Source organism: Bufo bufo, chromosome 9 (genome assembly GCF_905171765.1).
Source record: "Bufo bufo chromosome 9, aBufBuf1.1, whole genome shotgun sequence".
Classification (NCBI taxonomy): Eukaryota; Metazoa; Chordata; class Amphibia; order Anura; family Bufonidae; genus Bufo; species Bufo bufo.
In genome coordinates, this window is record NC_053397.1 from 170682124 (window position 1) to 170704525 (window position 22402).

At 44.2% G+C, this 22402-nt stretch overlaps 2 protein-coding genes across 4 annotated transcripts in view; one reads left to right on the forward strand and one right to left on the reverse strand.

Annotated features, from left to right (window-relative positions):
• Positions 1-5327, forward strand: part of TMPRSS6 (transmembrane serine protease 6) — a 130033-nt gene extending 124706 nt beyond the window's left edge. For both annotated transcript variants that reach the window (XM_040407379.1, XM_040407378.1), the window contains one exon: positions 4961-5327. In XM_040407379.1, the coding sequence (XP_040263313.1) occupies positions 4961-5131 (171 nt within the window). In that variant the 3' untranslated portion in view covers positions 5132-5327. The remainder of the gene's footprint in view (positions 1-4960) is intronic.
• A 9135-nt stretch (positions 5328-14462) lies between these two features.
• The window catches only part of KCTD17 (potassium channel tetramerization domain containing 17), a 38100-nt gene continuing 30160 nt past the window's right edge, over positions 14463-22402 (reverse strand). Inside the window, exons 5-6 of one of the 2 annotated variants that reach the window (XM_040407539.1) lie at positions 16013-16104; positions 14463-15306 (exon numbers count right to left, since the gene is read on the reverse strand). In XM_040407539.1, coding sequence (XP_040263473.1) covers positions 16018-16104 — 87 coding nt within the window. In that variant the 3' untranslated portion in view covers positions 14463-15306; positions 16013-16017. The remainder of the gene's footprint in view (positions 15307-16012; positions 16105-22402) is intronic. The other variant, XM_040407538.1, reaches the window with a different exon arrangement.

Below are 22402 nucleotides of genomic sequence, written 5' to 3' on the forward strand. Positions count from 1 at the left end.
CCATTGTGAACACAACAGGGAGCTTTATATAAAAAGAAGCACTACAGGAGGGTACTAGATATAAAGGGGCACTAATGGGGAGAGCACTATATATAAAGAGGTACTAATGAGGGGCACTACCTATAAAGAGGCACTACGAGAGGCACTATATATAAAGATGCACTAGGGGCGGGGGGCACCATATATAAAGAGGCACTAGTGGGGGCACACTAAATTTAAAAAGGCACTAAAGGTGGGCACTATATGTAGAAATTCATTACTTGGGGGCACTATATGTAAAAAAGCCACTACTGGGGGCATTATATGTAAGAGGCAATACTGGGAGGCACTATAAGCCTGCTCCTTCCCACTCACTGGAAGCCCCTGACACCAGGAGAGGTATGGAGTGGGTAGTGGACTCGGCATGCATGTTGGTACTTGCATCCCCTGTATTCAATGTAAATCATTTTGGTGCCAAAAATGATAAAAATCAAAGGTGACTCAGCATGCATGTGGAACCTACACCCCCTGAATTTCATGTCGCTGTCATGGTACTTAACAGGTGGAACTTAGTGTTAGGTTCCCATCTTACAGAGATCGCCTTGACGTGTGGCAGACGGGCTCAAATAATTTTGTACAAAATGCATTTGCAAGCATCTCTACTTCATTAGCATAGCATAAGCATTACAATATGTTTTTGTACTTTATTTGGTTCGCAGAGAGCTGTTGGATGTTTCCAGTCATAGCAGCATGCACTTGCGCATTGGAATGTGCTGACCAAACCCTTTTGTGTTTCCACTCACATACATACACAATGTGACAGCATCCAATCCACAGTTGATGAATTAGGTCATAGGAAACATGTAAATTGACACAATATAGCCTATAGTCACATTATGCTTTGGGATTACATTTTGTGCATCTGCTGGGGAAAGTTCCCGGCGGCTACGCCAAATGTAGCTATAGGTGCCCATTTATCCATCACATGCTAGCAGAGTGTCCTTTTGCCATATGTTCAAATGGTAAACACAGTTGCATTCATTCTGCACACATGGTGGGAGTTTCCAAGCAAATGCACAAAATGTTAACCCAAAGTGTGATGTAAATAGAACCTTAGAGACAAATCCTATTAAGCTAGTTTATGGATGCACAACACAGAACACATCCATAGACTATATCATTGTAGTGTAATGCCACAGGAGTATATATATATGAGAAAAGTTTATGGATGCACAACACAGAACACATCCATAGACTATATCATTGTAGTGTAATGCCACAGGAGTATATATATATGAGAAAAGTGTGTGATAAGCATCCCAGACTCATGTACTTTAGGAAACTGTATGGCTACCTAGTGCCACTTAAAGGGGTTTTCCGGTTACAAAAAAACTGAAAATAGCAGAATTCAACCTTATTGCAATATACAGTTGCAAGAAAAAGTATGTGAACCCTTTGGAATGATATGGATTTCTGCAAAAATTGATCATAAAATGTGATCTGATCTTCATCTAAGTCACAACAATAGACAATCACAGTCTGCTTAAACTAATAACACACAAAGAATTAAATGTTACCATGTGTTTATTGAACACACCATGTAAACATTCACAGTGCAGGTGGAAAAAGTATGTGAACCCCTAGACTAATGACATCTCCAAGAGCTAATTGGAGTGAGGTGTCAGCCAACTGGAGTCCAGTCAATGAGATGAGATTGGAGGTGTTGGTTACAGCTGCCCTGCCCTATAAAAAACACACACCAGTTCTGGGTTTGCTTTTCACAAGAAGCATTGCCTGATGTGAATGATGCCTTGCACAAAAGAGCTCTCAGAAGACCTACAATTAAGAATTGTTGACTTGCATAAAGCTGGAAAGGTTTATAAAAGTATCTCCAAAAGCCTTGCTGTTCATCAGTCCACGGTAAAAAAAATTGTCTATAAATGGAGAAAGTTGCTGCCCGTTTACAGTTTGCACAAGAGCACCTGGATCAGTACTGGCAAAATACTCTGTGGACAGATGAAACCAAAGTTGAGTTGTTTGGAGGAAAAACACACAACACTATGTGTGGAGAAAAAGAGGCACAGCACACCAAGATCATAACCTCATCCCAACTGTGAAGTATGGTGGTGGGGGCATCATGGTTTGGGGCTGCTTTGCTGCGTCAGGGCCTTGACAGATTGCTATCATCGAAGGAAAAATTAATTCCCAAGTTTATCAAGACATTTTGCAGGAGAACTTAAGGCCATCTGTCCACCAGCTGAAGCTTAACAGAATATGGGTGTTGCAACAGGACAACGACCTAAAGCATAGAAGTAAATCAACAGCAGAATGGCTTAAACCGAAGAAAATATGCCTTCTGGAGTGGCCCAGTCAGAGTCCTGACCTTAACCCGATTGAGATGCTGTGGCATGACCTCAAGAAAGCGATTCACACCAGACATCCCAAGAATATTGCTGAATTGAAACAGTTCTGTAAAGAGGAATGGTCAAGAATTACTCCTGACCGTTGTGCACGTCTGATCTGCAACTACAAGAAACGTTTGGTTGAAGTGATTGCTGCCAAAGGAGGTTCAACCAGTTATTAAATCCAAGGGTTCACATACTTTTTCCACCTGCACTGTGAATGTTTACATGGTGTGTTCAATAAAAATATGGTAACATTTACAAACCGGATTCCAAAAAAGTTGGGACACTATACAAATCGTGAATAAAAACTGAATGCAATGATGTGGAGGTGCCAACTTCTAAGATTTTATTCAGAATAGAACATAAATCACGGAACAAAAGTTTAAACTGAGAAAATGTACCATTTTAAGGGAAAAATATGTTGAATCAGAATTTCATGGTGTCAACAAATCCCCAAAAAGTTGGGACAAGGCCATTTTCACCACTGTGTGGCATCTCCCCTTCTTCTTACAACACTCAACAGACGTCTGGGGACCGAGGAGACCAGTTTCTCAAGTTTAGAAATAGGAATGCTCTCCCATTCTTGTCTAATACAGGCCTCTAACTGTTCAATCGTCTTGGGCCTTCTTTGTTGCACCTTCCTCTTTATGATGCGCCAAATGTTCTATATAGGTGAAAGATCTGGACTGCAGACTGGCCATTTCAGTACCCGGATCCTTCTCCTACACAGCCATGATGTTGTGATTGATGCAGAATGTGGTCTGGCATTATCTTGTTGAAAAATACAGGGTCTTCCCTGAAAGAGATGACGTCTGGATGGGAGCATATGTTGTTCTAGAACCTGAATATATTTTTCTGCATTGATGGTGCCTATCCAGATATGCAAGCTGCCCATGCCACACGCACTCATGCAACCCCATACCATCAGAGATGCAGGCTTCTGAACTGAGCGTTGATAACAACTTGGGTTGTCCTTGTCCTCTTTGGTCCGGATGACATGGCGTCCCAGATTTCCAAAAAGAACTTTGAATCGTGACTCGTCTGACCACAGAACAGTCTTCCATTTTGCCACACTCCATTTTAAATGATCCCTGGCCCAGTGAAAACGCCTGAGCTTGTGGATCTTGCTTAGAAATGGCTTCTTCTTTGCACTGTAGAGTTTCAGCTGGCAACGGCGGATGGCACGGTGGATTGTGTTCACTGACAATGGTTTCTGGAAGTATTCCTTAGCCCATTCTGTGATTTCCTTTACAGTAGCATTCCTGTTTGTGGTGCAGTGTCGTTTAAGGGCCCAGAGATCACGGGCATCCAGTATGGTTTTACGGCCTTGACCCTTACGCACAGAGATTGTTCCAGATTCTCTGAATCTTTGGATGATGTTATGCACAGTTGATGATGATAGATGCAAAGTCTTTGCAATTTTTCGCTGGGTAACACCTTTCTGATATTGCTCCACTATCTTTCTGCGCAACATTGTGGGAATTGGTGATCCTCTACCCATCTTGGCTTCTGAGAGACACTGCCACTCTGAGAAGCTCTTTTTATACCCAATCATGTTGCCAATTGACCTAATTAGTGTTAATTGGTCTTCCAGCTCTTCGTTATGCTCAAATTAACTTTTTCCAGCCTCTTATTGCTACTTGTCCCAACTTTTTTGGGATTTGTTGACACCGTGAAAATTGGAATCAACGTATTTTTCCTTTAAAATGATACATTTACTCGGATTAAACGTTTGATCTGTCATCTACGTTCTATTACAAATAAAATATTGACATTTGCCATCTCCACATCATTGCATTCAGTTTTTATTCACAATTTGTTTAGTGTCCCAACTTTTTTGGAATCCGGTTTGTAATTATTTGTGTGTTATTAGTTTAAGCAGACTGTGATTGTCTGTTGTTGTGACTTAGATGAAGATCAGATCAAATTTGTGCAGAAATCCATATCATTCCAAAGGGTTCACATACTTTTTCTTGCAACTGTATAAGTCAGATGATGAAGTTCTGAGTGCATTTTGACTCCTCCAGCATAATTACAATCTGTGATCCGCACACTGTGTTTACTTCCTGGTGCAAGACGCATGAGGAGTGTGTGTAACATCAGGTCTCTGCCTCTCCTTCCTTTCCCAGCTCGAACATCACAGATCCCAGCCTGCTTGAAGCACTGCTGGAAAAACCCCATCCTGAGACATTGCTGACATCACGTCTACAGGGCAGGGTCCAGGAGAATAAGCAAAAAACCTCCCTCAGAGGCATGGTCATTTATGCTGTGTCGACAGGGCAGAGCTTTAGGAGCTTTGCCACATCTCAGATGTAGACGTGATGTCATTGGGATAGGAACTAACACAGCAGAAAATGCCATGGGACCGCGATGGAGCGCAGGAAAAACTAAGCATTAGAGATAAACAATCACTATTAGTAAGAGATAAGTTGTGTTTTTTCCTGTCAATTGATGCTGAAAATTGCAACACCAGAATACCCCTTGAAAACAATCTTGTCTGGGCGGAGGGGTTATTTATTCTTTATATGATTTGTTCTTAATATAACATGTATGTATACTAACTTCCTATATTGCAGGGTGACTCTGGCAGTCCACTTGTATGCAAAGAACCAGGGGGACGCTGGTTCCAGGCCGGACTCGTAAGCTGGGGAGCAGGCTGTGCCATTCCGAAATATTTTGGAGTATATAGTCGCATTACTAGACTTGTCGGGTGGATCCACAATGTAACAGCCCAAGCAAACAAATAATACTTCATACCAATGTTAACTTGAACTCAACGACTTCCACCCAAGGCTTCATGTAATACTGAAGACCATCAAGGAGCAGGAATCTGAAAAAAAATGCTACTAGACCCAGGATAATAGAAAAATAAACATCTATGCTATCAACAGTGCTAAAAGTTCATTCCACTCATTAAAAAACTGAAAGCGTTGTCTAAGAAAAGGGGAGATGTACATAAAGGATGACATGAGCTTAGCCATCAAATCTGGATTAAATCAAATATGTCTGTTCTAAAATGTTATTATATTACTATTTCACATTACTGCATAATACTCACAGGGTTAGTTAAAATACAAAAAAAGTGTGCAATGACTTTGTATGATCCATGGTTCCAGAGACAAAAATGCAGATCTGTGGTTAAAGGGGGGATGGGGGGGGGGGGGGGATTAGTTCAAAGAGTATATTCTTAAAATGGCCATACATTTTAGATAGCTGTCCCCCAAATGCTTGCTTGGCCGACAGCTGTCCCTCCTGAACCCCATACATATGAACACGTATTTTCAATAGCGAGGTGGGAAGAAGCCTGTGTGGACAAAAGCATTGTACAGTTGATGTCACTCAAACTTTTCGTCACTTTCGTCAAAGTTTGCGTAATTAAAGGGGTTCTCCGGGAATAATTTAAAATGGCAACCCATCCTAGAGCGTGAGTAGGACTGGTTTCCCCCACTTGCAGAGCTGCCTGTGGGGGTGGGGGGGGGGTGCAGGGACAGGGCCTCACTACACTGATATTCAATAGTGGTGCTGCCTACGATATGCCATCATGGCTGAGCAGCCTGACAGGAAAACTCACCAATATGCAGTATATGCAAGAGTTAGAGCGTAGTGTGTAGTGAGTCCCTGCCCCTCACCCTCCTAGGAAGCTCCTTCAGTAAGTGGCATTTATCATGTAGAGAAAGTTAATACAAGGCACTTACAAATGTATTGTGATTGTCCATATTGCCTCCTTTACTGGCTGGATTCATTTTTCCATCACATTATACACTGCTCGTTTCCATGGTTACGAATATGATCGTGAATATTTTAATCGCAAATTTTTATTGCGAATATAGGCACTTCGAGAATTTGCGAAGATGTAGAATATAGTGCTATATATTCGTAATAGCGAATATTCTCAATTATTTTTTTCATCAGTAACCTCCCTTCTTGCTTGTGGGCCAATGAGAAGGCTGCAATATCTTTGTCAGAGCTTAGCAACATCCCTAGCAACCAATAGGAAAGTTGCCTACCCCTTTACCAGGGCCGTCTTTAAAGACCCTGGGCAAGAATTTACTTTGGCCCCCTGGATCCCGCCTTTCCACACCCTAACAAGCAATCAGGCCCTCCACCACAAAATAAAAAAAAGCACAACTTCTGACACAAATACATAGTATTTTGCAGATTACTTTTTTTTTTTTACAATGTGCAGATAGTACTGTACTACTAACTCCTCCATCCACCCCTCCATCCCTCTTCTCAATCCCCCCCCCCTTCTCCAACCACCTTACAGTGAATTACTGTAAATACATACAGTTCTGAAGACTCCAGCAGGCTCAGGATTAGTGCTCTGGGCATCTGGGCTGGAAGTGGGCACCGCTCTGCAGTTCAGGAAGGAAACCGGGGCTCGGCTCACCCTAGCGTTGCAGTGCCTCCGCGTGATGTCACGGTGCGCGGCGTACGCAAAGGGCAGGGGAGGTCGGGAGGAGGAGCAAGCAAGTACCGTATTTTTCGCTTTATAAGACAAACCTGATGATAAGACGCACCTAGTTTTTTGAGGAGGAAAATAAGAAAAAAAATATTTTTAACCAAAAGGTGTGCTTTTGGTGGGTTTTGAACTAATGGTGGTCTGTGGATGACACTATTATGGGGGATCTGTGGATGACACTGTTATGGAGGGGATCTGTGGATGACGCACTGTTATGGGGGCATCTGTGGATGACACTTATGGGAATCTGTGGATGACACTTATGGGGATCTGTGGATGACACTGTTATGGGGGATCTGTGGATGACACTGTTATGGGGGATCTGTGGATGACACTTATGGGGATCTGTGGATGACACTGTTATGGGGGATCTGTGGATGACACTGTTATGGGGATCTGTAGATGACACTGTTATGCTTATGGTATATTTGTGTCATCCACAGATCCCCCCATAACAGTGTCTCTGTGGAACTGGTGACCCCGAATACTCACGCTGATACATCGCCGGCCGGTATGCTGCACAGTGCGGCCAGCGATGTATCAGCAGGGAGGGAGGAGGGGCTTGAGGCTGGCAACACTCGCGGCAGGGCCCGGTGCAGTGACTCTACTCTAATACACCAGGCCCTCCACACAGCAGTAAAGTGTAGTGATGTAATACTTATTCTTTGCTAAAGTAGCGCAAACCTCTTCTGTAGTACTTACTATCTAACCACCATGGCATGCAGGCCTGCCAGAAGCGTAACATCACTCGCTCCGTCATGACTGAGCGAGTGACGTTACGCTGCCGGCCGGCCTGCCTGTTAAATGATTGGCCTATTGTACAGCGCCGGTCCATGCGCTTAGATGGGTGGTTGAGACAAAGGGCCACACGTCCGCAGAATGCAGAAAGGACCGCTTAATGGAGATTTGTCACGGATGGCCGGCTCTGCGCCGCGTCTCCAGGGCCATCTTTAACGTGGGGCAAAAGAAGCAGCTGCCTTGGATCCCCCAGGAGCAACTAGGCCCGGGGCAACTGCCCCTTTTCCCCCGCTTTAAAGGCGGGCCTGCCGTTTACTATATAAGGAACTCCCCAGCAGCCATTTTCTGCAGGTTTTTTTGCAGTTCTGAGAGAGAGCAGAGTGTCATTACTGTGCTCTGTGCTTTCCTCTGGATCCTATTCCTTATCCAATTACATTAGATATTTAGTCAGCCACCAATTGTGCAAGTTTTTCCACTTAAAAAGATGAGAGAGGCCTGTAATTGTCATCATAGGTATACCTCAACTATGAGAGACATAATGAGTAACAAAAAAAACAGTCAGATTTTTTAAGAATTTATTTGAAAATTATGGTGGAAAATAAGTATTTGATCAATAACAAAAGTTTACCTCAATACTTTGTTATATACCCTTTGTTGGCAATGACAGAGGTCAAACGTTTTCTGTAAGTCTTCACAATGTTTTTACACACTGTTGCTGGTATTTTGGCCCATTCCTCCATGCAGATCTCCTCTAGAGCAGTGATGTTTTAGAGCTGTCGCTGGGCAACACGGACTTTCAACTCCCTCCAAAGGTTTTCTATGGGGTTGAGATCTGGAGACTGGCTAGGCCACTCAAGGACCTTCAAATGCTTCTTACGAAACCACTCCTTCGTTGCCCGGGAGGTGTGTTTGGGATCATTGTCATGCTGAAAGACCCAGCCATGTTTCATCTTCAATGCTCTTGCTGATGGAAAGAGGTTTTCACTCAAAATCTCACGATACATGGCCCCATTCATTCTTTCCTTTACACGGATCAGTCGTCCTGGTTCCTTTGCAGAAAAACACCCCTAAAGCATGATCTTTCCACCCCCATGCTTCACAGTAGGTATGGTGTTCTTTGGATGCAACTCAGCATTCTTTCTCCTCCAAACACGACGAGTTGAGTTTTTACCAAAAAGTTCTACTTTGGTTTTATCTGACCAACTTGAGATGGGCCTGGACACGTACTGGCTTAAACAGGGGGACACGTCTGGCACTGCAGGATTTGAGTCCCTGGCAGCGTAGTGTGTTACTGATGGTAGCCTTTGTTACTTTGGTCCCATCTCTCTGCAGGTCATTCACTAGGTCCCCCCGTGTGGTTCTGGAATTTTTGCTCACCGTTCTTGTGATCATTTTGACCCCACGGGGTGAGATATTGCGTGGAGCCCCAGATTGAGGGAGATTATCAGTGGTCTTGTATGTCTTCCATTTTCTAATAATTGCTCCCACAGTTGATTTCTTCACACCAAGCTGCTTGCCTATTGCAGATTCAGTCTTCCCAGCCTGGTGCAGGTCTGCAATTTTGTTTCTGGTGTCCTTCAACAGCTCTTTGGTCTTGGCCATAGAGGAGTTTGGAGTGTGACTGTTTGAGGTTGTGGACAGGTGTCTATTAGGGCTCATGTACATGACCGTATGCCCTCCGAGACATACGGTCCGTAAGCGGGCCATATGTTCCGGAGCAGCATACATCATGTGAACAGGAGCGCACAGCATCATAGGTTACTATGATGCTGTGCGCTTCACGACGCCCGCGGGGCCATTGTCCTGCACTCATAATATCTGATAACAAGTTGAAACAGGTCCCATTAATACAGGGAACGAGTGGAGGACAGAGGAGCCTCTTAAAGGGTTTCTACCACTTCGTTTCACATAATTAGCTGTCAGACACTAGCGATCCGCTAGTGTCTGCTCTGCCAAACCATCCTAATATAATTGCTTTTGGGGCAGCCGTTTTGCTAAAAAAAGAACTTTTATTGATATGCTAATGAGCCTCTAGGTGCTATGGGGGCGTCATTAGCACCTAGAGGCTCCGTCTACCTTCACAAACTGCCGCTGCCCAGCGCGTCCCTCCAGCCCGCCCATCTCCTCCTGAATGCGATCCTCCCTGTGAGCGTATGTATTCGGCGCATGCGCAGTGAATGTCTGACCGCTTCCCTGCTCAGACATCTCCACTGCGCCTGCGCAATGACGTCATAGTGCTCCGAGGAACAGGCGCAGTGGAGATGTCTGAGCAGGGAAGCTGAGCAGGAAAGCGGTCAGACATTCACTGCGCATGCGCCGAATACATACGCTCACAGGGAGGATCGCAATTATATTAGGATGGTTTGGCAGAGCAGACACTAGCGGATCGCTAGGGTCTGACAGCTAATTATGTGAAACGAAGTGGTAGAAACCCTTTAAAGAAGTTACAGGTCTGTGAGAGCCAGAAATCTTGCTTGTTTGTACGTGACCAAATACTTATTTTACCAAAGAATTTACCAATTAATTCTTTAGAAATCCTACAATGTGATTTCCTGTATTCTCCCCCCCATTCTGACTCTCATAGTTGAAGTATACCTATGATGAAAATTACTGGCCTCTCTCATCTTTTTAAGTGGGAGAACTTGCACAATTGGTGGCTGACTAAATAGTTATTTGCCCCACTGTATCTACTCAGACCTGATAAAATGTGAAGTCGCATGTATTGTGCAAAAAATATGCGCATCATCAGTGCCGATTTGCGCAATCACGAAAATAATGACTGGAGATCACGAATTCTAGAATTTGTGAATTTATTGCGAATATTGTGCAAAGAATTCAAGAAATATGGCAAAAACGAATATTGCCTATGCCGCTCATCACTAGTTACGACCATCATGCAAAGTGGTGGTCATGCTTGCACACAATAAGAAAAAGTTCCTGCTTCTGTGGTGGCCAGAACAACGAGAGCGCACATAGGATGGTGGGTTTTTCTATAGTGTGCAAGCACAGCCACCACTGATGGATTGCAGGGTGGTCGTAACTTGGAAATGAGCAGTGTATAATGCGATGGAAAAATGAATCCAGCCAGCAAAGGAAGCAATATGGACAATCACAATACATTAGTAAGTGCCTTGTATTAACTTTCTCTACATAATAAATTATATTTGAGGAAGTGACACAACCCCTTTAAGGGTGCCTGGTTATAATCAAGTTATCCCCCATCTACAGGACAGGACCTGATATTATATTGTGTGCGTCTGACCTCTAGGAGCCCCACCAATCATGAGAAAGGGGATTCATACCTTGCAGGGACCCCTAATTGAATGACGCTACTGCTGAAGCATGCTTTGTGCCACTGCATGCATTCTCACTGCTGGAGATAAGCGAGTACAGCAATCTGGTATTTCCGGCAATCCCAATGAATGGAGCTGCAATGTGCATGCTCGACCGGCTGCTCTGACTCATTTCGAGTGTACAGTGGATCGTAAATAAATTAATAGAACCAGAATACCCCTTTAACAGTGGCTTACTCCATAAGCCAAGCATGCACGTTAATGGTGGTGTGGAGAGAGAAAGAGTTGGCGGCCAAACAAGCTAAATGCAAATGCTGTATAGAGGAGAAGGGTCAAACCGCCCTGAAGATACCAACCGTGAATGGGGGATTAACTGATATATGAGTCTAGAACACACAACATAGAAGATGGCCGGTTGCCCATTTTTTCCTATCAATAGATGCAAATGAACCCATCTGCGTCAAATGCAAATATTCAGCATTATCAGATTTTTTTAAAAAATAGATAACATTCAAATTTCCTGGAACATTGTTCAATATATCAGTTATGCTAGGCTTCCTATGGTGCCAGCCAAACAAGTACCAATATACCATTAATCCTGGTTACAATGTGATCATGTACCTCTCAAATATAAGGCTGTGTTCACACGGCATCATTATGAAGTTGAAAAAATATTGAGGTTATATCAAGAGAAATCAGCCTCTGAAATCCAAGCATTTTTTCCATTGTAAAATGCTCATCCTGAAAAATCCGTGGCTGATCAGAGGTGCAATTGGTTGCTGAATTCTGATCTTCTTATTTGACGTCTAATTTTGGGGCATATTTGACGTGTATTTGAATTCTATTGAATTGTATGCACTTGAGCGTATTTTATGGTTTTCCGTTGACTTTAATGGGACGCACTGCATAAAATATGTGACAGGCCGCTTCTTGAAGTGTATTTTAAACCAGCAGCACAAAAATACCTGCCCGTGTGAACTATGTTTACCATTGAAAACAATGGAAAGATTATTACCAGCATTTTAGCAGTGCATTATGACATGTAAAAGTTTTTACGCTCTGAAATATGCTGCATATTTTGCAGTGTGAACATGGCCTAACTACACTGCTCAAAAAAATAAAGGGAACACTTAAACAACACAATGTAACTCCAAGTCAATCACACTTCTGTGAAATCAAACTGTCCACTTAGGAAGCAACACTGAGTGACAATCAATTTCACATGCTGTTGTGCAAATGGGATAGACAACAGGTGGAAATTATAGGCAATTAGCAAGACACCCCCAATAAAGGAGTGGTTCCGCAGGTGGTGACCACAGACCACTTCTCAGTTCCTATGCTTCCTGGCTGATGTTTTGGTCACTTTTGAATGCTGGCGGTGCTTACAGCCCAACACCGTGCAGGACGTTTGGCATTTGCCAGAGAACACCAAGATTGGCAAATTCGCCACTGGTGCCCTGTGCTCTTCACAGATGAAAGCAGGTTCACACTGAGCACATGTGACAGAGTCTTGACACGCCGTGGAGAACGTTCTGCTGCCTGCAACATCCTCCAGCATGACCGGTTTGGCATTGGGTCAGTAATGGTGTGGGGTGGCATTTCATTGGAGGGCCGCACAGCCCTCCATGTGCTCGCCAGAGGTAGCCTGACTGCAATTAGGTACCGAGATGAGATCCTCAGACCCCTTGTGAGACCATATGCTGGTGCGGTTGGCCCTGGGTTCCTCCTAATGCAAGACAATGCTAGACCTCATGTGGCTGGAGTGTGTCAGCAGTTCCTGCGAGACGAAGGCATTGATGCTATGGACTGGCCCGTCCGTTTCCCAGACCTGAATCCAATTGAGCACATCTGGGACATCATGTCTCGCTCTATCCACCAACGTCACGTTGCACCACAGACTGTCCAGGAGTTGGCAGATGCTTTAGTCCAGGTCTGGGAGGAGATCCCTCAGGAGACCGTCCGCCACCTCATCAGGAGCATGCACAGGCGTTGTAGGGAGGTCATACAGGCACGTGGAGGCCACACACACTACTGAGCCTCATTTTGACTTGTTTTAAGGACATTACATCAAAGTTGTATCAGCCTGTAGTGTGTTTTTCCACTTTAATTTTGAGTGTGACTCCAAATCCAGACCTCCATGGGTTGAAAAATTTGATTTCCATTTTTTTATTTTTGTGTGATTTTGTTGTCAGCACATTCAACTATGTAAAGAACAAAGTATTTCAGAAGAATATTTAATTAACTCAGATCTAGGATGTGTTATTTTTGTGTTCGCTTTATTTTTTTGAGCAGTGTATATTATTAAGAGACTTGTGTAGGGTGAGAAGATGGGAAACTGAATCTAAAGCACACATAAAGAGGATTTCCTGAAGCTGAGTGATGTTTTAGGGTACGTCTTCCAGAGGACAAATCTGGAATGGATTTTGCTGCACATCCATGGAAAAATCTGTGACGAATCTGCACGAGGATCAGATCCACAGTGGAAATCAGCAGCATATATGGACATGCCATTGACTTAAAATCTACAACGCATGTCAATTCATATTTTTTACACAGCATGTGGATGAGATTTGCTTAAAGGGCATCTGTCAGCAGATTTGTACCTATGAAACTGGCCGCCCTGTTGCATGTGCACTTGGCAGCTGAAGTCATCTGTGTTGGTCCCATGTTCATATGCGTCCGCATTGCTGAGAAAAATAAAGTTTTAATATATGCAAATTAGCCTCTAGGAGCAACGAGGGCGTTACCGTTACACCTAGAGTCTCCGCTCTCTTTCTGCAACTGCGGCGTCCTCTCCACTTTGATTGACAGGGTCAGGTGTGATGATGTTCACTGCCTGGCCCTGTCAATCAAAGTGGAGAGGACGTGGCAGTTGCAGAGAGAGCGGAGACTCTAGGTGTAATGACAACGCCCCTGTTGCTCCTAGAGGCTCATTTGCATATATTAAAACATTATTTTTCTCAGCAATGCAGGCACATATGAACATGGGACCAACACAGATGACTTCAGCTGCCAAGCGCACATGTAACAGGTCAGCCAGTGTCGTAGGTACAAATCTGCTGACAGATGCCCTTTAAATCTCACCCAGTTTGCTTCTACTGTAAAAATCTATGGATTTTCCATCTGCAATTCCACAGTGGAAAATCCACAGTGTAAATGCCTCGTGTGGACGTATACAGCCACCATGAAAATGCAGTGCAAGCTGGAAGAGCTGAGCTGATATATATAGTTTTTATAGGAAAAGATTCGGCAAATTTGTTCATTTAAAGAGGACCTTTCATGGGATTATGGGTTACAAATTGCTATGCCTACCAGATAGGGAGGCCCCTACAGATGCCAGCACTTTTTTTTTCTAAGATACTCCTCTGTTCTGGCACTGTGTCCCCCGGTGTTTTTGGCGCCTCATATGTTAATTTAGAGTACCTGTACAGGGAGGAGTAGACAGCCATGTTTCTCAATGGGCGTCTCCTTTCCTTGCTGTAGCGCTGTCCAATCGCAGCGGAGAGCGTCACAGCCAGGGAGAAGGTGAGCAGTTTTTTCTCCCTGGCTATGATGCACTCCGCTGCCATTGGACCGCGCTCCCTGTACCGATGCTCTGAATTAACATATGAGGCGCCAAAAACAGCAGGGGACACATCGCCGGAACAGAGGGGTATTTTAGAAAAAAAAAAAAGTTCTGCCATCTGGCTGACCTATCTGGTAAGCATAGCAGTTTGTAACCCATAATCCCATATAAGGTCCTTTAAACCGCTTCTAATTCTGACCTAAGGAGTCATGTGGGCGATTCTACTCAGTGACTAAGCATACAAAGATAGCAGTCAATGAGTAAGACCGCCTGTATGACTCCTAACTTCCTAAGCATACAAAGATGCTTGGAGATGTTTCGCTAGTCATCCGTCTTGATTAGAACAGAATTGAGAAAGCCAGTTGGATGACTAGACGAACATCTTCAAGAAAAAATAGTCCAGATGCTCTGACTTATTACTACCAATGTATCGTGACCTCGATCAAGAATCAGCAACCTCCTGCACTCCAGCTGTACACTGAAATTACACCTCCCAGAATGCTCCATTCACTGCTATGGGAGTTATAAGAACAGCCAAGCAAGTGTGCATGCCGGGAGTTGTAGTTTTGCAGCAGCTAGAGTGGTGAAGGTTGCTGACCCCAACCTAGGTAAATGAGAACCTTCAAGGACACCTTTGGAAGCATAAGATATAAAAAAAAAAACTAAAAAAAAAAAAAAACTCCTGATCGTTTGCTTGTAGAGAGCGCAATGTAGGTGTAATGTAGTACATATTGTGCATATCACGTGCTTGCATGGCAGCCTTTAAATAAACATGAAGATAGACTGGTGTGGAAAAAATCTGCTTTATTTGAGGTATTCATTGACAATAGAGGACTGTGGAGCAATGACCATTGAGGATAATGTCTGAAAGAAAGAGGAAAATGCAGGTGAGAAGATGTTAACACAAAATGAAGATGTTAACACAAAATGAGAAACTGATGGTGGTCTAGATTAGTGGCCAAGGCCCATAGGTGGGGTTGGACTGGCCTACCAGAGAACCAGAGGATCCTCTGGTGGACCTAAGCTCTGATGCCATAATGGGCCCCAAAGATCCAGGAAACAAAAACATTTAGCTGCCTTTGGAGACAATCATTAGGGTGTATTTGTTTGATTCAAAACTTTTTTGATGATATAGGGGGTGGACCTCAAGAATAATTTCTTCTGGTGGGCTCCAGGAAACCCAGTCCGACACTGCCCATAGACCTAACCATATGGTAACAAAGGCAAGACTAGAGATGTGAAATCCAAATAGCCATGTTCAGTCTCCATTGTCTTGTATGGGTGAAATACGCCTCTCACAAAGTCAATCATCTCTAAAGGAGACAAAGGGATGGAAGATACTGGATAGACGTTATGGAGGGAATGGAATGTAACAAATGAGGGAGATTTGTGAAACTGTCTAAAACTGTCTTTGGTGCCCATATCAACCAATTACAGTGCAGCTTTTATTTTTTAACAGCACTATAAGCAATGAAAGCTGTATGGTGATTGGTTGCTTTCCATTCAGACAGCTTCATGAATGTACAGTAGCCCATGGTGTCAGATGCATAAGTCTACGTGGAAAACTCACTGGCGTTAAGGTCTGCTTTCTCTCTCCCTCTCCTGCAAGACAATATAGTCTGGGTTTAACACATCCTCTTCATCCTGTTCAATATTAAAACTCTGTGAAGGAAAGACACGTGTAGTTAAAAAACCCTTCTTAAAGGGCTCTTCCAACACTGAACAGTATGACAGCTGAAATCCTTCTGGTATAGATAACCCCTTTTAAACACACAAAGAGAGGGATTCATGAAAACTAGGACAAGGAAAAAGTGGAGTATTTACCCAAAACAACCAATCAGTTTGCTGCTTTCATTGTCTAAAGGGCTTCTAAAGAATCAGAGCTGTAATATGATTGGTCACTATGGACAGCTGATCCAATTTTTCTTTGTACCAGTTTTGATAAATCTCCCCCAAAATATGCCTCTCTATTACATTTTAAAGAGCATCTGTCAGCATGATCAACCCTAATATAAAGCCTGTTTCACATATGCGTTTTGAGATTCAGTGTGTTTCAGCAGGGAACAGCCTACCGCATCTCTCTGCATAGCCGTCTGGCCCCATTCACTATAATGATAATCGGTGGAGATCCGGTCGCGAACATAAAATTTTCCGTTCGCGAACGGCGAACACGAATTTCTGCAAATGTTTGCGAACGGGTGAACCGGGCGAACCGCCATAGACTTCAATAGGCAGGCGAATTTTACAACCCACAGGGACTCTTTCTGGCCACTGTAGTGATGAAAAAGTTGTTTCAAGGGGACTAACACCTGGACTGTGGCATGCCGGAGGGGGATCCATGGCAAAACTCCCATGGAAAATTACGTAGTTGACACAGAGTCGGGTTTTAATCCATAAAGGGCATAAATCACCTAACATTCCGAAATTGTTTGGAATAACGTGCTTTAAAACATCAGGTATGATGTTGTATCGATCAGGTTGTGTAAGGGTTACGCCCGCTTCACAGTGACAGACCAAACTCTGACAGACCAAACTCCCTGTTTAACGCACCGTAAACAACCGCAAACTCCCCATTTGCACAAGGTTGGATACCAAGCTAGCCATGTCCCGTTCCTTGTCCTCACTGATGTCATTGAAGGTCTATTCCTCCACCCAGCCACGTACAACACCAAGGGTCCCCGAAAGGTGACAACAAGCCCCCTGGGATGCCTGCTGTGGTTGGTCTTCCACCTCCTCAAAGTCACCTTCCTCCTCTGACTCCTCTTCTTCAGACTCCTCTCTCTGCGTTGCCGCAGGTCCAGCAATCGACGACGACAAGGCTGCTTCTGGTGGTGATGGTGACCACAACTCTTCCTCTTCATGTTCATCTACGGCCTGATCCAGCACTCTTTGCAGGGCATGCTCTAGAAAAAACGCATATGGGATGAGGTCGATGATGTTGCCTTGGGTTTGACTGACCAAGTTTGTCACCTCCGCAAAAGGACGCATGAGCCTACAGCCATTGTGCATGAGCGTTCAGTAACGCGGCCAAAAAATACCCAGCTCCGCAGAGGCTGTCCTCTTTTTTTAAATTAAAGAAATCTGTTCTTACCAGTTTAATCTCTGTTTTGTCCCCTATCAGGGGCCGTGTATGGAATAGATTTTAGGGAGAAGCGGGAGAACCGGGAGATGGAAAAAGATGGTTGGTCGGTCCTCATACTTACAATTTGGGGCACTGCGCATGCGCCGTGCAATGTACTGTGCCACCCTATATGAGTGGTGTGTTAAGTAGTCTATTCCTATCAGTTTAATCCCTGTTATGTCCCCTATCAGGGGCCGGTGTATGTAATAGATTTTAGGAACCAGGAGATGGAAAAAGATGATTGGTCGGTCCTCTTACTTCCAATTTGGGGCACTGCGCGTGCGCCGTGCAATGTACTGTGCCACCCGATATGAGTGGTGGGCACAGTACAGTCAGTGGGCCTGACACACACTGGCAGGCAACTGCAATTATATTACAGAGAAAATTTTTTAGGACTTTTATCTGCAAGGTACTGTGCCAACCGATATGAGTGGTGTGCTCACAGTACAGTCTGTGGGCCTGTGGCCTCTCACACACGGGCAGGCAACTGCAATATATACACTCACCTAAGGAATTATTAGGAACACCTGTTCTATTTCTCATTAATGCAATTATCTATTCAACCAATTACATGGCAGTTGCTTCAATGCATTTAGGGGTGTGGTCCTGGCCAAGACAATCTCCTGAACTCCAAACTGAATGTCAGAATGGGAAAGAAAGGTGATTTAAGCAATTTTGAGCGTGGCATGGTTGTTGGTGCCAGACGGGCCGGTCTGAGTATATCACAATCTGCTCAGTTACTGGGATTTTCACGCACAACCATTTCTAGGGTTTACAAAGAATGGTGTGAAAAGGGAAAAACATCCAGTATGCGGCAGTCCTGTGGGAAAAAATGCCTTGTGGATGCTAGAGGTCAGAGGAGAATGGGCCGACTGATTCAAGCTGATAGAAGAGCAATGGTGACTGAAATAACCACTCGTTACAACCGAGGTATGCAGCAAAGCATTTGTGAAGCCACAACACGCACAACCTTGAGGCGGATGGGCTACAACAGCAGAAGACCCCACCGGGTACCACTCATTTCCACTACAAATAGGAAAAAGAGGCTACAATTTGCACGAGCTCACCAAAATTGGACTGTTGAAGACTGGAAAAATGTTGCCTGGTCTGATGAGTCTCGATTTCTGTTAAGACATTCAAATGGTAGAGTCCGAATTTGGCGTAAACAGAATGAGAACATGTATCCATCATCTGATGGCTACTTCCAGCAGGATAATGCACCATGTCACAAAGCTCGAATCATTTCAAATTGGTTTCTTGAACATGACAAAGAGTTCACTGTACTAAAATTGCCCCCACAGTCACCAGATCTCAACCCAATAGAGCATCTTTGGGATGTGGTGGAACGGGAGCTTCGTGCCCTGGATGTGCATCCCTCAAATCTCCATCAACTGCAAGATGCTATCCTATCAATATGGGCCAACATTTCTAAAGAATGCTATCAGCACCTTGTTGAATCAATGCCATGTAGAATTAAGGCAGTTCTGAAGGCAAAAGGGGGTCCAACACCGTATTAGTATGGTGTTCCTAATAATTCTTTAGGTGAGCGTATATATAGAAAAAATAAATAAAAGCAGACTGATGTACTAGCCCTAAAAAGGGATTTTTGGGGTGCTGTCAGGACGCTGTCCTTACAGCAGATGAGTCTTTGAGGACTGGAGTGGACACAGAACACTGGCCTAGCTAACGATTTCCCTATTAATTTAGCAGCAGCAGCAGCACTCTCCCTGCTCTAAGTAACACTGCCGCTTCAGAATAAATCTAAGATGGATGCTGTCCTTGCTTTTTGATAGGAGGTGGGAGGGTCTGGGAGGGAGGGTATGCTGATTGGCTGGAATGTGTCTGCTGACTGTGAGGTACAGGGTCAAAGTTTGCTTAATGATGACGTATAGGGGGCAGACCGAACATCGCATATGTTCGCCCGCCGCGGCGAACGCGAACAAGCGATGTTCACTGGGAACTGTTCGCCGGCGAATAGTTCGGGACATCTCTAGCAGAGAATCGGTCGGACAAATACTGCTGTGCTAATATGTGAAACAGGCCTAAAGCAGGCATATTGCCTGGTAGGGTTAATCATGCTGAGTAAAACAATGTATTTCTTTTCTCTATAGGGTTAATAGTTGCTGAAATATATTCATTTTTATATTTATGTAAATTACTTATTTGGAGCACCAAGAGGCTGGCCATAGAGCTAAGAGCACTGGCCCTAGCACAACACCCCTGTGATCTCTGTACTCCCCCATTGTGTTCTCGATCCAGCGCTTAGTGTCAGTGACTTAGCACTTGCTCAGTAAGGGTCCATTCACATGTCCGCAACTGCGGATCCGCAAAATACAGTCACCGGCCATGTGCGTTCTGCATTTTGCGGACCGCACATGGCCGGCACTATAATAGAAATGCATTTTCTTGTCCACGGCTGCGGACAAGAATAGGACATGTTCTATTTTTTTGCAGGGCCGCGGAACGGAAGTGCGGTTGCGGACAGCACACTGTGTGCTGTCCGCATCTTTTGTGGCCCGATTGAAAATTAATGGGTCTGCACAAAATTGCGGAACGGATGCGGACCCATTTTGCGGACGTTAGACTGGACCCTTAATCAGATGCTGCTTACTGAGCTTGGGAAGCAGAAGAAGATCCATTGTGCAATGGCAGGAATAGTAGACTGTTATGTTGCTGCCACATAAGAATGGTTGAAGTGCAAGGACAGTCAATTGGACAAGGCCAACACACTCTGCAAGCCACAGTAGTTTTTCAAAAATGCATTGCTCCACTAAATTGATTACATGCGCCAAGCAGGGAGCATGTGTTATTTCCCTCAAATGTAGCGCAGCCACAATGTTCCTGCCATTGTCACTAACCACATTGCCCAGTTGGAGTTGGCAGGGAGACAGTCAGCAGGATGTTTGCTGCGTGATGCACTTTAGCAAATGATTAGCTGTGTGGCTACTCTCGCCCAGGCTTATCAGCTCTAACACAGCATGGCAACTGATAGTAGGGAGAGGGAATGGATACAACACTCTGCCCTGCTTTTGTTGGGACAGGAGGATTTCCATTGAGTAGGATGTGGAGGAGGCAGATAAGCATCTGGTGTGGGAACCAGACCAACACAAATGTGGAGGTGTCAATAGGACCTAGCCTCGTTACTGTGTTCCTGTGTTGCAGGTGTCATGAAAAACATTGACCCGGTGGGCCATGAAAGCTACTCCAGATTTCCATGGTGTCGTGCACCTTGCCAGGCAGTGACAATTGTAAGGAGCAGCCCGTGTTCTCTGCCATTTGAGAGTACAAGGCAGAAATGGCTTTTTTTGGAGGCATCAGTTCCTTAAAGGCAGGAGAATCCACTAAGTGGTACAGCAGTGACTGCAATGCAGACAACTTGGCCAGATGGGAGTTAAGCTTGCACACCTTCGGATTGCTGGCTGTGTTTCCTGGCTGCTACTACTACTACTACTTCTACTACTACTGGCTCGACGACTGGTGCTGCTGCTGTTTGCACTATTACTGCCACCCACAATCAGTAACATGGGTATAGTGATGCATTGTTTGCACTAAAATGCTTTTGCTGTACCTACACAGACTCTTTACGTTATAAAATGTGTTCACTAAAACATGTATAGTAATGCAGTTTTTGTAATAAAACATGTTCACTAACAAGGGTATAATGTAGCAGTGTTTGCAGTAAAATGTTTTTGCTATAACTACACGGTATCTTGCAGTAATACAACGCTTTCACTAAAATGGGTATAATGATTCTGAATGATCCTGAAATGCCCAATTACAAAAGACAGATACATTGAAAAAAGGGGACAATTGCCCTGCATTTGTGGCATAATGTATGCTATTGATGCTGGAGGTGCTGGCAATAAGCCTATGAACCGTAGAAAGTTGAGGATTTTACAAAAAAAAATGCTGACTGGCTGTTCAAATACAGGATTTTGTAATGCAGAACTTGCCAGCAAGCTTTATGAAACAACACGCAACTCTGAGTGACCAATCCCTGACTTTCTAATTCTCTATGCTTTCCCTGATAAAACCTTAAGTCTACCAAATTATGGTAGACTTATTAAGACCGGCAGTTTAATAACCCCTGCACTGGTGGTGGATCTGCCGAAGTGTAGAGACGCTGGTCCTCTACATAACTTTGGTGTATCCACCGCCAGTCTAAATCTATGCCAGCTCTCTTTCTGGCGTTGATTTAGAACATTTTCTATGCCTTAAACAGGCATAGAAAATTATAAATGAGACGGGCCTGCCAGCCCGCTCCCTTCCTTGTCCACGTCAAACCACCTTTTCAGACCTGGCATGAGAGGGGAAAAGTCGCAGATTAAGACGCAAATAACCTTTGTGCTGCAATCTGCGACAGATATACGCCATAAAATCTGCACACAAAATGGTGTCTCTTCCTTCAAAGTAAAAGGACCAGTTAGAATCCTGCCTCCTGATTGGCTGCAGGCTGTTAGCTTCTGAGCCAATCGGGACAAGCTCTCTCTCACCCTCCCTCCCAGTGTCATGTGATCCTTCATCTTAATCCTCTCTCTTGTTTTCCCTGCCAATTTTCACATTAAAATTGCGCTGAGCACCATTTTTTGCGCTATTTGTCCGAAGCAAATCGCCAAAACTTCGGATTCGTTTGGTAGATGAATTTTTGTGAAATCCGTAACGAATCCGATTAGTTCAGAATCAATTCGCTCATCTTCAATATATCTCTATGACATATCAAAATTTTTTGCAAAACTCAGTGACCATTTAAGGGTCCTTTCACACTTGCTTTGTTTGATTCCGGCAGGCAGTTCCGTTGCCTAAACTGACTGCCTGATCAGGCAAACTGTATGCAAACGG